Consider the following 16866-nt stretch of genomic DNA (forward strand, 5'->3'; position numbering starts at 1 on the left):
TAGTTTACATGATCACATGAAACTATGATTGTCACAATCTCTGGACTTATTTTTCTATACCAATGCACATATTTATGTCCATTTGATTATAGTTGGTTGTCATTTGTTCAACACTCTATGGCATAAGATAGAATGGCACACAAAAATAAGAAAAATTTTATTATTAGATATTATTGTTTAAAAGAAAACATAGGCCTACAGTATACACATATCACTCTATGTGTTCATGAATTTGTAGATGTGATAGAATGACTGCACATGCATGTCTTGAGATAGGGAAATATAATAATGAAAACCTGCGCTGTCGCTGGTGGCGGTCATCATACATGTTTAGTGTTAATGTTGTTTTTGGTGTTAGCCCAGCTTATAAGGTAGGCTACTTTAATAATTGTTCGGTCAGTGTGGTGAATTAGGGATAAGTTAGATAAAAGGGCCAACATGTTATCTGTTGGTGCCAGGATTAAATGTGAAAAACGTAGCCTAGTCTACTAACACAGTTACACTGGGCCGTACAGGACAGGTAGCCTAACAGGTGCATATTGACCGGAAGAAGGAGGAACAGAGCGCGACTGGGAAAGAGAGGGTGAGAGAGAGGGAGTGAGAATTCCTCCTGTTTGTAAGTTAGGCTACCTGTTAACGGGAAACTGGACTCGTGGAACATAGCGTACATGTTGTCCATATTCTACCCTGTTTTCCCCCTGCATTTTTGGAAACACGATAGTGTTGAAAAGAGTAAACCTACAACTCTTCGTTTCTGAACGAAAAATAACATCACTGGACAGAAAGTTGTAAATAGCGACAGGTGAGTGGAAAACTGGAAATGGGATTTTTCTTTTTGGCAATGGTGTTGGTTTTAGTTGGCATTCCTCTCATCGTTCACAGACTTTTGAGTCAAATCAAAGTTGACAAACGGTTTGCGTAAAGAGCGTTAGGCCTATACAAAAGTGAACAAGAATAAACGCTATGATGTATGTAGGCTTGGTTCAATTTTTAATTTTTTTTGTTTGGTTTTGTCTTCTGTTTGTGTTCCTTTGAAAGGCTTAAGATTTTTGGATTAAAACAAACAAAGTAAAGGCCTTACTACCCTACTAAACAATAAATAACCTTAACATTTTAGACATCCAAGTCTTGGTACAATACAGCGATCAGTCATATTGCCCTTTGGCTTATTTAACTTGTTTAACCCATCTCTGCCCATAGCTTCAGTTAGTTGTAGTGTGTAATTCTTGCCATTCAATGCTTTACTTTGCAGCAAATTAAGGACATTTCAAAAACATCCCAAAGGAGTGTGAAAGGATAACCAGTGTACCAGTTTTATTCTCTTGTTTGGGAGATGGCAGAGAAGAAGAAGGGTGAGTGTTCACACAGACTAAAACAGGCAAATAGACTTATTTTTGCTTATGTCCAGACCACCAGCAATTACACCAGGAATCAGGCGACTCTAATGTTAAAGATTAATGGAGTTCGCTGTCCCTAACCATCCGGGGGACGTTGTTTTGTTCACTTCCATGGTGTTCTAGAAATTTGACAAAATATGGCATCAATAAGATGTTCACGGTGGACTGGGCTTCAGAGGGAACTTTTTTTAAACAGTGCCAGCTGGATTTGATTCTCCTGGTTGAAAGGGAATTATATCGAAAATGGTTCTGGGGAAGGCTTTGCTCTTCTCTGATATGACAGCATAAACACACACTTTTGAGGGACGTTATATTCAACACACTGTATCCACAGATATGGATTCCAGCTGTATTATCCACTTGTAGTTATACACTTTTCTATTCTTCTTAAACAGCAATCTTTCCACAAGAACTACCACATTTTGGTATTTGTGTATTGGCCGCCCTTTGTCACTGGGATGTTAGGGGAGGACACTTGTGAACAGAACAGGACAATCTGAGTCATAAAATATTACATTGTTTACATCTTGGTATGCATAACAGAATTGGTTGGCGACAAAACACTGTTGTCTGTTATTGTAGTTATGGTTATGGTTATGATTATGGCTCTTGGCAGATGCCTTTGTCCAGAGCGATATACAATGATAAGTAATAAACATTATAATTAAAAAAAAAAAAAAACAGTAATTAGTAGTAATTCATGAATAATTATAGTAATATTTATACATCTTATTACAGTCTAGTAGGTGTCTTTATAATATGCCTTCAGCACATTAAATCTAAATAAAAATGCGCTCTCTGCTGGTTGTATTTTGCTATTAGATTGTAAAAATAGCTGCCCAATGGATCCTGTCTTCTGATATTTACGTTTATGTTAGAATATCACTCCCTGCAGGAAAGTGGCTGACGCAACATTGAACATTTTGGTGGAACTGCCTAGAACTGGGTGTGGTGTTGGTGAAAGCTGTATAGATGGTTCTCCTTGATAAGATATTGGATATTGATACAGTATACAGGAGATGTAAAAGAGATGACTATAGAAACGACAGCAATGCAATAGGAAGTATTCATACCCAAATGGCCTTGCAATTAAATAGGATGTCTTATTTGCACCCATGGATATGTCTGTGGTCTAAATTTATATTTTTGCCTGTCAGAGAACCTTTTGGATCATAATGTTGTTTCAGTTGTGAAATAGGCTACTGTAGAAGAATTTGGAAAAAATGTAAACCATTATCGATTTCTGTGATATCCGTTTCCCTCTCAGCATAAATGACTATTGTGGCTGGTTTTCAAAAGATCATTTCTCATAAGGATGAATATGAATGGTTGGTTCTAATAGTTTATGGCTGTGTGCACATGTTCAGACAGATAAAACGATGCTTACTGTGCTGTCACCATGGTAACTACCTAAACTACATTGAAGTGGTTAGTGGGGAAGTTCCTGTTGACAGTGTGTTTGAACGTTCTGACTTCTGAGTCATCATGGTTAAAAAAAAACTCAGAGATCAATCACCAGGCTACTCATACTGTACGTGTAGAGTTGTGGAAGTAGACGGAAACCCACATAGGTTGAGTCTGTGTAAATGAAACTCAACCTATAACACGTGCCTAAAAGTTGATTGTGTTGTCAGAAAAGACGGAACTCAAAATTCTTGAAAAGCAGAAGAAAGTATGTTAATTGGGCTACTTGAATGTTTGTTGCCAACCAGGGTGCTATATAGACAAAAGACAACAAAAAAGACAAACATAGAATCTCCAAAGAGTGCATTACATTCTTATAGATATGTTTTGAAATCACTTTAGACCACTCCAAAAGGAGTTAAATTTTTGCTGAATGCATTAACTAATATGGAAGTCTTTACAGACATGTGCTGACCTGCACTGACCGCCATGACACACTGTCATAAGATCCTTTGTTGTTCAAACCGGCAACCCTCCAGTTACAAGTCCGAAGCGCAAACCTGTAGGCCACGGCTGCCCCACTGTACTGCACTGGACTGTTTATGAGTAGAGACTCAAAGGATGTAAGAGAAACGTTTTCAGATGGTGAAACGTCTATGAATGCTGAATATGCCAGCCTTCTCTCCCTGTCGTTAGTGCGCATACCCACTGTTCCCAAGGCACTCCTGAAACAAGCTAAGTACCACTGCATGTGGGTGGGTGGGTGGTTGTGACGGGGCAGCTGACTCATGCCTGACGCTCTCGGCCTCTCGAGTGATTGAAAACGACAGCCTACAGCTGAGTCAGACAATGGTGGCACTTGTTCCTCAATCAGGTTGCCTATACTGTACTAGCATGGGGAGTTGTAGACACCACTGTGGAGATATTGCAGTGGGGCTGGACTGACTGTGGCATCTCTCAGTGAGCCATCCCCCCCTGACAGTCAGTGGTGGGTTGATACTTTCAGGGTTCCCATGGGTCATGGCATTTCTGGAATATCATGGAATTTTGGTCTATTCCAGACATGGAAAGTCAGAGAATTTTATCGTTTTTGGGGCAGTCATGTAATATCAGTTTTTTTGTTGTTGTAGCAGTTTAAAATGTACTTGGCAAAATACATTAATACAAATATGTCCACACAGAACTGGTGTATACAGTATCTGATTATTAGCTTTACTGCTGGGTTGGGGGTTGCTTCTTTGAGTATCCAATGCCCATTTATTCATCTCCTGCTCTAAAAAAGTAAAATATTCTTGAACGCTATGTGGCTGCTCTTAAATCATTGGTCGGTATATTGTACCATTCAATTTATAGTAAGTCATGGAAATTCAGGTTTTTTTTATTTCAGGGAAAAGTCAAGGAATTTTACATTTGACTTAAAGTGGGAACCCTGTACTTTAGTCATCCATTAAACCGACCGCTGGTGCAGAAACTATGGATAGTGAAGGCTCCACAGAGACAGCCAACTAGGGAAACTTGGGGTGACAAACCTGAGAGACAATTTGATCCTGAAATGTTTTGCTATCCAAGAAAATGGTGCCTTCACTGAAGTGGATTTGTGAATGTCAAAAATAGGCACATGTCTGGTTTTGGTTTCTGTGTGCTCATGCATGCTGATGTCGTTACCATAGCAGCTCATTCTCACTTCCTCAAAACGGCATCTGCCATTTTCTTTGTGGGCTGGCTTTTTGTTGTGTTTGTCCTCAGATGTAATGATGAGGATCCCATGTCAAATCACGTCAATTCCCCAATGTTTCTCTTTGTTTTGGACCAGCATTATGGTAACATGCATGCCTGTTTGTAATCTTTATAAGCACTGTCATGTAGAACAACATACTGCATATCTGCAGCATGATCAGTCGTTTTGTGTTAATCACTTTCCTGTTCTAATGCAATTAGGAAGCACTTGTATTCAGTACAAAAATGAATAGATGTTTATGTAGTGATTATATAAACTGTTCATTTTCATTTGACCCCCCCCCCCCCCCCCCCCAAGTCACCTCTCCTTTTGTCTTCAATCTCCATATGGACTTTAAAATCTTGGCAAGGCCTCACATCTTTGATGCTTTGGGTCTGACTGTGGCAGATTGTTATTATACACATGTCTGCTATGCAGTATTCCATATTGCATAGCTTGCCATGTTAGGGCCCACGCCCTCTACTAGTGGAATGTTGATGTTGTTGTACGTCCCTCAAAGGGCCTAATTAATGATGTATATGCTCCTAAGCACAGGGATTCCTCGGGTAGACCCCTATGGCCTGCTGTACTTGTTGTGTTTTCTCACCAAATACATGCCAAGGAGTCCATTGTATCTCTGTCATCAGTCATCCTGTCTTTGTTTTGGTGGTGTGTGTGTTGGGCCCATGCTACCTTCCTTCCATACTGCTATCATAACTCCTGTCAGGAAGTGAGACCGTGTTATGACAGTGATAAGGAGGGGTGTGTGTGTGTGTGGGTTCATTCAGCACTCTCACACTCGCCCTTTAATTCTGGAGCCTTCTTCTAATTCTGGAGGCTGATCCTTCAGAATCACAGCGGATGAAATCAACACCTGACAGACAGATCAGTAGGAACTGGTCAACGACGGACGAGGGGAGGGAGCTCTTGTCTCCAGACGTGCTGATAGACACATGTAATGATGTTTGTTTGGCTTGCCCTTATCAGTGCAACAGACTGCCTGTGTGACCTGTGACTCCAGGTTCTGTGGAACATCAGCAGTGTGGTGGTCCAGCAAGGTTAATGATCACACGAGAGCACGCTCCTGTCAAACCCAAGCGTTTTCAGACAAAAGGAGTGGTCATGCACCACTGCACACATCTCCTCTTGAGCGAGGACTGCTTTTGTTGGTTTTGTGTGAGTATGCACTTGAGATGAGACTTAGGCTGATGACGTGGAGAAAGAGGCTGTAGGGGTTGCCTCTTGTTTTCCATCAAGTCAAGTCAAGTCAAGTCAAGTCAAGTCAAGTCAAGTCAAGTCAGGTCAGGTCAGGTCAGGTCAAGTCAAGTCAAGTCAAGTCAAGTCAAGTCAAGTCAAGTCAAGTCAAGTCAAATTTATTTCATCCATAAGAATGGAAATGATAGTGCTTACGCCCACCGTCATGCTCACATAAAAAAAAACAAGATAAAAAACATAACAATAACACTACAAGATAATAAGTTAACATTAAGTACACATACAATTCCATGACTGCATATGAGAGTGGCAGTCCATTACAATGATGACCTTTCAGACACTAAGTCCTAAAATGACCACAGACAAGGCTGGACCAGTAGACAATGCAAAAAGCCTTTTTTTTCAAATAGCTACTTAATCATTGAAGCATGTTATGAAATAGCTATTTGAATAAAGGTGGGAGAGGTTCCCTAGAATTTCAAGATTAATCACTGGATTCCCTTTCAAAGACAACATTGCCAACTGATCTTCCGAACTTCCAAGTACACCAGGACCCGCTCTCATTTATAGGGTGACCCTGCACAGGTTACCCATGCATAGGCAGGCCCAGTTAACACCAGTTAACAACGTCTGGCACTCTTGGACAGGTTCGACTTTACGCAACCATAAACCCCCCCACATGGCGCGGGCTGTCTGCCTATGTCCAGGGACAGGGTGACACTTTCCATGGGTTGGCATTGCTGCTGCGGATGAGCTCTCAGTTTGCTTTAGCTCCATTGAAATGGAGACTTTGCACTATTGATCCAGGTGTCCTGGATGCCATGCTGGAAATGCCGAGCTCAGGAGCTGACATTATTTTGTTCTCTTCATATTTGCACTTTCTTTTCTGTTTTCAAATAGACACTTACAGTCCATAGTGGCCCAAGTGGGAGGGCAGAGCACTCTTGCAGTATCAGGATTCTGATCATGATTGTTTTTTTAGGAAAATGATTTATTTGGCTTTCTTCTTTTGCTAATGTGAAGTTCTTTTCTTGTTCTGCCCACAGGAAGTCCAGGGATGACCATCTTTAGCCCCTGTCGCGTGGCTGTCGCTGTCAGTCTGACGATGGTGGTATTAGGGGGCATCGGTGTGGCCATCTGGGCCCTAGGTGAGAGAGGTCGTCTTTGGGGAAATTAGTCTGAGAAATACCCTTCAGCTGCAGAATTCTGTGCCAGTCATGACGATTTGCTAGTTGCTAGTACATCGCTTTGACCGTTACTCAGAGCCAAGAGGCATAGAGTCATGTGCTTGTTTAATGAGATATACTCACACTGGACTCAAACATCTCAGACTCTGGACGTTCTTGTGTCACTAAGCCCTGGATGTAGCCCCAAGCACACATAGTTGTGAGTGTGTCATTCAAAAATCCAAATGTCTTTGTTTTAGACCTCACAGAGGAAGACAGAAGTCATCTTTGTTGTTAAAAAGGACTAAACAAAGATTTCCTTTGTTGCATATTGTTTCCAGCTCACTCTATAGCAGTGGTCCCCAAACTTTTTCTTCCGAGGGCCAGCTCACTATACCTGGCTCTAAGAGAGGGCTAGAGACTCGGAGTATATCAGTAACCATAAATAGCTTAGCGCTGTGAACAAAGGCAGTCTACCTTAGTTGAATATTCCATTACATTTAATCTATAGGCTATTCCAATTTAATACCATTGTTATCTGTGTTTATATTGCCATCATGCCATATCAGTGTAAAATGTAGCTCAAATGAAATAATAATAATAGCATTCTCAAAACTATAAGCAGGGAGTCCCAAAAGTATATTTTGAACTCTGAACTTTGCATAGGCTACACAGGTCAAGTTGTGAACAAGCAATATCCTACAAATAATTTAAAGTTCTCAAACTATGAGTTTTATGAAGTTGTGGCAGAAACATCTGAAATGACCACCATTCTAACTTTCACTCACCTGATGAGAACTTTGTGAACTCTGTTTGAACGAGTGAATAAAAAATATAAATAATTATACCAGAAAGTTCCAGAATTATGACTTGAATAGAAGTTAGTTGGTTATTAACAATTAATTGATACATTTTTAGAATACTTTGAGCACTGATGCAGTCAGCAGAGGCCTCTTACATGGTTTGCAGGTAGGCCTACTATACATTTCATTCCGTTTTCAATGGCAAACGCGAAACATCAAAACGTCAAAACAACCACCAGTGGACAAAAAGAGTATTACATGTGTACTGTTAAGACCCGCCATAGAGAATGAATGGGGGAAATTACGGTTTACGGTTTTTACGAGGTTATAGTTTGACGATGTCGTACGTGCGGGCCGGATCCTATATAGGCTACCACGGACATGTTTTGTGGGGCTAAACATAGTTAAGATATAGTTGAATTGCACACCATCAGAGTTATTGTTGACAAGGGAATGGATGGGTCTGGTTAAAAATACATTAATCATTCATGGCTGATAACTCTTAGTTTTAATCTATGTATTACAGTCACATATTTGAGCAGGACAGAAGACACAGGATTGTATGATGGTGAGCATCAGTGCCTTAATATTTCACAGTTAACAGTTTATCCCATTCTGTAGCACAGAATGTCAATCTAGTGGTCCAGCTCACATTCCACTTTCCGCATTCCTCTTGTTGCCCCGCCCCCTGTCTGACCCGCGCCTGCCACAGTCCAGGTGAGCTCCACAGACAAGCGTCTCCGAGTCTTTGACTCCGCCCAGCGCAGGTGGAGGCACATCTGCTCCTCCAGTGCCGACCAACTACTGGCCTCCATCAGCTGTGAGGAAATGGGCTTCGTCAGGTGAGCAGCAGTCTGGTGACCAAACATGGACGAAACAATGCCGTTTATTTAGGCGGGGATCAGCGGCAAGCGGCAGATTTCCTATTGCTTTCTATGGTTCGGCAGCGGAATGGTGGCAGCGCTAGCGTAACGCTAGCGTTGAACAAGCTGAGCGTTGAACTTGGTTCAACTTTCAAACCGCAACACGAGCTTATTCAGTTTAGGCAAACCGTTTGTGTTACTTAGGAACGAGATAGAACTTATTACGCCCCTGATCCACTAGCACGCGATGCGAATTCCCCAAATCGCGACGCTACCCTCCATGAAGACGCTTTGATGGGCGTCCCCTTTTGTAGATGTGTGGTAACGGCAGGGCAAGAGCAGGTAGCCTAGTAAACAACCAAACAAAATGTTTCCCTCCACCATTTTGAAATTACCGAGGGAAAGTCACATCTATAAATTAGTTTGCAATTTGGGCGGACATTTCAATCATGAAGTTATCCATGTAGGATTCTAGCCACACATCATACAAACACGGAAATGTAGACACTGCTATGATTATTTTTTCTCATCTGACATGTTTCTGTACGTTGGCGGTAACCACACTACCGGAAAATTAGGTTTTGTTTAGTCTACATGATGATGGACTTCCCCTGCGTTTTGCTCTGCTATTGGATACTCGCCTCGCGATGGACGGATTCATTTGCATAAAGTTGGGGATTGCTGAACTTTTTGACGCGCCGCAGCCACAGCACTCGTCGCACCGCATAACCAGAGTCCTATGCGGGTGCGGAATTCGCTTCTCATAGAAATGAATAGGGATACTGTGTCGCGGTGTTCGCATCGCATGCTAGTGGATCAGGGGCGTTATGGTCTGAGCGTTGTGCTTGCCGCTGGCCGCTGGCCGCTGGCTAATGTGATCCCCGCCTAATGCTGCTCTACGTTTAACTCCTCAACATGTTAAGTGGAACTTGAGTGTGGTATAGTGGTGGAATGTGTAGGCTACAGTTCACTTTTTCTTTGCTGATTTTAATGCACTGTGCTGATTAGCACTCTGTGTCATCAATACTTCCCATTAGGGTGGTGAATTTCTCCAGCATCCAACAAAGTAATGACCACGATTTCTTCTGTGTCAAAGAGAATGAGCTGACCTATGGCAAAAAGATTTCCACTGTCCTATATCCCTGGTATGACCATCCTTCTCAATTGTTTAAATCTTTTACCAAAAGTAAGAATACTATTTTATGTAGGAAATATGACAAAATATCATATTCAGGCTTCTGTAATGAAAAGTGGAATGAAATGGCCAGTGGGTCAGTTACTGCTGATATGGTAACACTTCACTTAAATAGTCTGTCCACAGGGACATACCAGATCATCTGTTAAGATTCAAGTTCAGTTTGTAAAATAGTTATTGAACAATTATTACTCACTATTTTTACCTGTTGATGTATTAATTTCTGTGTTCCATCTATCCTTTTTCATAGTGAATGTGAAACTGGAGAGGTCCTTGCTTTGACTTGCCAAGGTAAATTGATACAGCAAACGGTATTTTTTGCATTGAGAAATGTATATACTTGCTGTACTGGCAGTTTTTCTTTTTTTTTTTTTGAATAATTGTTATTAACAACAGACTATTTTTATCTTCTAGTCAAGTAACTTTATTTATATATCACATTTAAAACAACGGGATTTGACCCAGAATGTTTTACAGTTGAGGCAGTTAAGATTTGACAATACACATTTGAGTAACAAGGAGATCGTAACAAGAAGTGGTTCTACATTGCAGGGATAAGAAAGTCATAAGAAATAAAACAAAGGATCTTTCTATCTCTCTGTCCCTGTCTTGGGCCCCTGTAGATTGCGGTCGTCGTAGCCTGACGGAGGAGCGGATCGTCGGGGGCGTGGACGCCAAGCAGGGACGTTGGCCCTGGCAGGTCAGCCTGCAGTATGACGGCGTGCACCAGTGTGGAGGCTCCATTATATCCGACCGCTGGATAGTCAGTGCTGCCCACTGCTTCCCTGAGTGAGTGAAAACACACACACACACACACACACACACACACACACACACACACACACAGTACACACACAGTACACACACACACACACACACACACACACACACACACACACACACACACGCACACACACACATCTACACAGGACACACAGCAAACAGTACTCACAGTAACATGTTTCTCCAATCTCCACCTCCATCTCAATGTATCTCCATCCTGCTCACCATTAAGACACACACACACACACACACACACACACACACACACACACACACACACCTCATACACAGACAGGCCCTCATGTCCGCGCATCTTCCCTCTTTTGTAGGCGCTATCGCCATGTGGGGAGGTGGCGAGTAATATTGGGCTCCATCTACAACAACCCGACTCATAAAAACGTGGTCATCGCTGAGGTGCAGACTGTGGTCTACCATAGCAGCTACCTGCCCTTCGTTGACCCCAATGTAGAGGACAACAGCCGAGACATCGCCGTGTTGGCCCTCACTGCACCGCTACAGTTCACTGGTAAGGCACACTGGAGAGGCCAGGCACGCTGTCTAAAGACCACTGGACAATGGTGATAGATGACTTGATGTTGCTGCTGCAGAGAAAATATGTTTAGATTTCCCACAGATACACACGTATGCCCAGCCAGGTATAGAAGAATATGCAGCTATGTTTTAAAACCAGCAATTGTTTTGGGTTTGACATGATGAACGTTTGTTTTCTTTACAAAGGGTAAAGACAGTGCTCCTGGCTTGGGGGCTGGCAGTGTAAAGGAATCATTATAGCACAACCCTCTCTGGTCTCAGCTCACTGCGCTGCACAGGGCTCCAGACAAAGGGCCTATTTTTCTCCTGTGCTTGTGCCCTTACAAATGACAATGTTATCTGACCTGCATCCTCAATTTTTATATTTCCAGTTGCCATGGGAATCTCAATGAGAATATCCCTTTCTCTCTCCAAAGCACAGGGACTGTTTTGAGATCATATGGTGTTTTTTGTGGATAAAAAGAGCAGCCGTGACAGTAGAATGTTGATACTTTTTTGACTGACCGGTTAAGAATAGAAAGGCTCCTTCCTCCCTCTAGTGTCCGGTCTTGGAATGACATCTCTTTAGTATCAGCAGCTGACCTTACAGAAGGCTCACTTTTGAGTCACATGTCTCAAAAGTCACATCGTGTGTGTGTGTGTGTTCAGTAAAATGTGATGGAGGAATATGGTGTAGCGCCAATCCGGTCTCATTGTTATGCAGAGAGGATGTTCTCCGCTTTCATCTTTTGTCTCATTTAACCACACAGCACAAAGGACCCAGTGTAGCTCAGAAATGCTAGCGGACAGACACAAGATCTGTGTACTACAACACCATTTCACAGGACTATTTTATCTCCCTAACTCTTGACACATATTCTCTCTGTCTCTTTCTTATTCTGATTTCGGACCCTGACAGACTATGTTCAGCCAGTGTGCCTGCCAACCCACGGTCAGCGCTTGGTGGATGGCCAAATGGGTACAGTAACGGGCTGGGGCAACACTGGATACTATGGTAAAATAACAGAACATCTTCTAAGGACAACAATATGACACAGCAATAGTATTATTAGACAGTAGTTTGTATTTTAGATGAGTTATTGTATTGCAGTATATTGCATATAACACATATTTCAAGCAGTTAATGACCTCTGTAGTTATTGTATGTATTAGTGTGTGTTACCAATGCAGTGATGTAGCAGTGCATGTACTGTACAGAAATTGGTTGTAGAATTTCACTCAAACTGTATACTGCCACCTTTGAGGGGATCTTGTGTTTATCTCTACAGTTCATGCATGTTCATCATAGTCTGTCTTAATGCATCCAATGTCTGGTCAAGTACAACCCTCTAGTGGCGATCCCTCTATATGAAAGAAGAGTCATTCTAGGCCAGTACTCTGGCTCATACTCACATTTGTTGCTCTTGGACATGGGCCAGTGCTGTCTTTCTGTATCTGACCTTTACACTAGCAAACTCTGCCAGTGCAACAGCAACAGAATTTAAACGTAAGCAACAGAAGTGCAGCACTTTTTCTGGATAAACAAACATTCCTGTGGGATTGGAGAAGGTTGGGTTTTTGTCTGGAAGTAGCAAACTGTCACCCCCCACTGCCATTTACCTCCTGTACTGTCTAAATCTTTTTTCTTCTTCAGGAGCTCTTGCCAACATTCTACAAGAAGCCAACGTTCCCATCATCAGTGACATTGTGTGTAACGCCCCAGATTACTATGACAACCAGATCACCACAAGCATGTTCTGTGCTGGATTTGAGAAGGGCGGGATTGATGCCTGCCAGGTATGTACACTGCACTGCACTGAATACGGTGAGGCAAACTGAACAGCCAATCACAGCAACCCTTTTCCAGGTGGCTCCCACGCCAATTACACATGTTGAATTAAGATGCGGAAGTGGCCATAAATTAGTCAACATAGGTCTGTCAGTGTCGTTCATCGACCGGCCGGACATTATCAGACGTTCGACCGTCGGCTTGGTCTGCGGTCCCCACGAGTGCAGAAAAGATTCAGCCTTATGTTCTCACTCTAGGGAGACAGTGGTGGCCCCTTTGTGACAGAGGACTGCCTGTCGAAGACCAGACGCTACCGGCTGGTGGGCGTGGTCAGCTGGGGCACTGGCTGTGCCATGGCCAAGAAGCCCGGAGTCTACACCCGAGTGTCCCGCTTCCTGCCATGGATATCCACCGCTATGAGGGTAAGTGTGAGAGAAGCAAAGCACAAAGAGGCCACAGACCTATTTTAGAAGTAGAAGTAGAAGTTACAAATTTACCACAAGGACAGTCACGGCAGGTGTTGCATATTCTGCCATTTTATCTGCACACCACTGGCTTAAACCGTCCATCCATCCATCCATCCATCCATCCATCCATCCATCCATCCATCCATCCATCCATCCATCCATCCATCCATCCATCAATTCATCCATTTATCCATCTTTTCTCTCTCTCTCTCTCTCTCTCTCTCTCAGACCTATGAAGGTAATCCTGGGGTACATAAGATGGCCCGGGTGTGAACTGCCCTGGTGAGAAGTGCTGGGCAACAGTCTGTCATATGAGAAAAAATATTTTCCTTGAAGGTTCCGGAAACCCCCCTCTGGGAAGAAGCATAGCAATCCTTTTTTAGGAACCTGATCCTAACTCTGGATTAATGTTTGAATGTAAAATTGTCACAAAATATGGATCTATGATCAATGTATACAGTATGTAGTCTGATATACAAGTGAAAACAAAAATCAGCCCATGTGTTTATGGAAAGGAATGTGATCGTGCCTTGCCAATTAAGAGCTTGCTTTGCATGATGACATCAGATCTTGGTATTACTTGACAAAACTAAACCACAAGGTGTTCTACCAAAAATTCAGACTCCTGCTGCAGTCTGAGTTGCCAGTGTGTGGTTCAGTAGATTGTTAGATATAATATGTAAAATACGTCATTCCGAGTGTGTAGTCATTCATCCGCAGGCAAAATAATTTAATGTAGCAACACCAGAATGGTGTATTAATGAGCAAGGTGTGTTTGTATACATACACTGTAAAAGAACATGTGAAACAAAACAGGACAATATACTGGTAGTTTTCCATTAGTACAATTTTTGTACATTTTGTAGGAACTGTCCGAAATGGATACAAATTGATAATACCCATGCCTATAACTTTGTTGTAAAACACCATACTGCCTATCCCTTGGAAACAAGCAATTGTAATTGTGCATTAGGCAACAATATATAAAAGAGTGGGCGCAGTTTCATTAGGCATATTTAATGTGCCTGAAAGTGCTTTGTTCAGACCTGATAAATTACCAAGTGCAATGTAAGAACCTGACCAACAAATACAACAAGCTATGTGTTCAACTTTGAATATGTGGTGGTCAGTAATAATTGGCCAATTGACTGTAACAAAAAAAAAAACAGATAAATGTTTGGGAGAATTTTGACCAGAGAGTTAACAAAAACATTTTTGGAGGAGTAACAACTTTTTAAAAATATATTTTCCTATTACCTCGCAGTATGCGCAGTTATTCATCCAAGACATGGTATCAGTTCAGAACATTTGGTATCCAAATGCTGCTCTCTTTTTTGCCCTTCTGAGATTTTAGTTATCAAGTGGTTTCTAGCTCCAGTTTGGTATTATTCTAACTTACATGGCATACATCTAGAATAATGTCATGGTATACATCTAGAATAATGTGGAATGTAGAATACATCTAGAATAATGTGGTGGCATGCATCTATGCATCTATGCATGCCACCACATTATTCTAGAAATTTTTGTTTCAAATGAGTATATATAATTTTTGGGCCTTCAGGTAGCCCTCATTCCCAAAAAGGTTGAAGACCCCTGATCTAGAATAATGTGGTGGCATGCATCTATGTGGTGGCATACATCTACTGTATGTATGCCATCACATTATTCTAGATGTATGCCATCACATTATTCTAGGTGTAGGCCATGCAAGTTATCACACATTTCCCTCAAGAGATGGTGTCGTCGCATGTCATGTCAGTTGTATGCAATGCATTGGTTCCATGAAATAGAGGTATAAGTCTACATGGCAATATTATGTCTGATAATGTCTACACTTACCTTCTATAAAGATACTGGTTGCAGACTGGAGCCATGAACTTGTATTATTTTTTGGTTCAATAAAAATAATATTTTTTTGCTATTAATATTTGTTTTCTATTGAAACCGCTAAAAGGCCAAAAGAAGGGAAATTGGGTTCTAAATATGTCTGGCACTGCACTTGAACGAAGTTGAAATTATGTGGTTGTGCGGTTTCTGGTCAAGATGCTTCTGTAACATTTATTTGACAGTATTTCTCATGAACTATTATAATTTTTGTCAATATTTAGAGGTTTTGATTTTGTAATCAGTACTTTGTTTTCTGTACATTGTATATATTTGTAGCTCTGTTGTTTAATTCAGTCTTTCTGACATGTTCTTTATGATTCTTGGTGACTGTAAGTCTGCTCCCATTTTATTGAAAGTAGCCTCGTGTACAATGTACCATTGTATTGGTTAGGATGTTTTGATACAGTGTACTTCACATATCTGTTACATGTCACTTGTAACCCTGACAACAAATACATCTTGTGACAGTAGGCTGTTATATGAGAAGTACACTACTTATTATTTAATTCATGATGAGCTACACTGCACCATGGTGTACTCCAAGCTGTTTTTTTTTTTCCTTTTTTTTTTTAAAGAGGTAGCATTTTTCTAGCCTGGCACTGCCCCTTTCACTAAAGTCACTGAGTTGAAAGTGGTTTTGTCTTGTGGTCAGAAATGGCAGTATACTTCGAAGATACATTTAAATTGTATCAGCATGCCGGCACCTTCCAGCTTTGTTTATTTCCTAAACACAGTTCCTGTTTGGTTCGGTCAAACCAGAAAGTCTGCTTTATTCATGTGGGGGCTGCTGGACTGTAGCGTACCTCAGCAGACGCTGAGCTGAGCTGCAGTAAGCCATGCCAGGCTAGTTTTTATCTACATGTACCCTTCCAGAATACAAAAATAGGAGAAATATTTTACACACATGATTATTTCTGTAAACCACAATCTTGTTTTTCTCTCTCCCTCTCTATCTGTACCAGTCTTTTAGCAGAGGTTTAAAGTTCAGGTTCATGAGGAAGCTGTCCCATATCATGGTGCACTAGAGATTTCAAAATGATATGCCATTGTGCTTTCATGGGAGACATTTTCTGGTCTAGATAGATATCAGTTGCGGTTTACTTTTCTCACATTTCTCGTTATCCATGAAAAAAACAAAAAAAAGTCCATTTGTGAATGAATGTATATTTTAAGTTTCCTGAAAGGAATAATCTATTGTGATCTATTGTTGTTCATATCTTACCTGGACTGTGATATTAAACACTGTAAATTTAAATAAAGTTTTAATTAAACATGTACATTTCTATGTTTTGTTGTCGACCCACATGTACCGTAATTTTAGACTTCAGTACCAACAGGAACTTCCGGCCTTATCCACCTTAAAGGGCTTACAGTACCATTTCTGAGATAACCTCATGTCATACAGCATCATGTGCATATGCTCAAATTTCTCTGTCTATTTATGCTCCTTTCAGGTGTCCTCTGACTAACCTAAAAAACCTGTTTTGATATTCATAGACAGAACACAGGAGAAGGACTAATGTCATGCAGAACTTGATTTGTAAGGCCTTGAGCCTTTTACAAAGTGAAACAGTAATTATTTTGTCACAAGATCCACATCAGGCAAGTCCACTGAGACTCTATGCAAAAGAGTCCAATAGTCTATT

The 16866-nt window shown here is 41.3% G+C and overlaps 1 protein-coding gene across 1 annotated transcript; it reads left to right on the forward strand.

Annotated features, from left to right (window-relative positions):
- The first annotated feature begins 560 nt into the window (after positions 1–560).
- Positions 561–16497, forward strand: hpn (hepsin). The gene is made up of 13 exons (XM_042107049.1): positions 561–802; positions 1253–1352; positions 6780–6881; positions 8229–8270; positions 8415–8544; positions 9603–9710; positions 10011–10051; positions 10384–10549; positions 10873–11069; positions 11994–12089; positions 12729–12871; positions 13121–13285; positions 13559–16497. Exons 2-13 carry the CDS (start codon positions 1334–1336, stop codon positions 13601–13603), a joined length of 1254 nt encoding a protein of 417 aa, XP_041962983.1. The 5' UTR covers positions 561–802; positions 1253–1333; the 3' UTR covers positions 13604–16497.
- Positions 16498–16866: the final 369 nt, after the last annotated feature.

This window comes from Alosa sapidissima, chromosome 10, assembly GCF_018492685.1.
Source record: "Alosa sapidissima isolate fAloSap1 chromosome 10, fAloSap1.pri, whole genome shotgun sequence".
Lineage (NCBI taxonomy): Eukaryota > Metazoa > Chordata > Actinopteri > Clupeiformes > Clupeidae > Alosa > Alosa sapidissima.

Coding starts and splice junctions, on each gene's coding strand:
- hpn (XM_042107049.1), top strand. Junction 6,882..8,228: donor TGTGGCCATCTGGGCCCTAG/GTGAGAGAGGTC, acceptor TATGTATTACAG/TCACATATTTGAGCAGGACA. Junction 10,550..10,872: donor GCTGCCCACTGCTTCCCTGA/GTGAGTGAAAAC, acceptor CCTCTTTTGTAG/GCGCTATCGCCATGTGGGGA.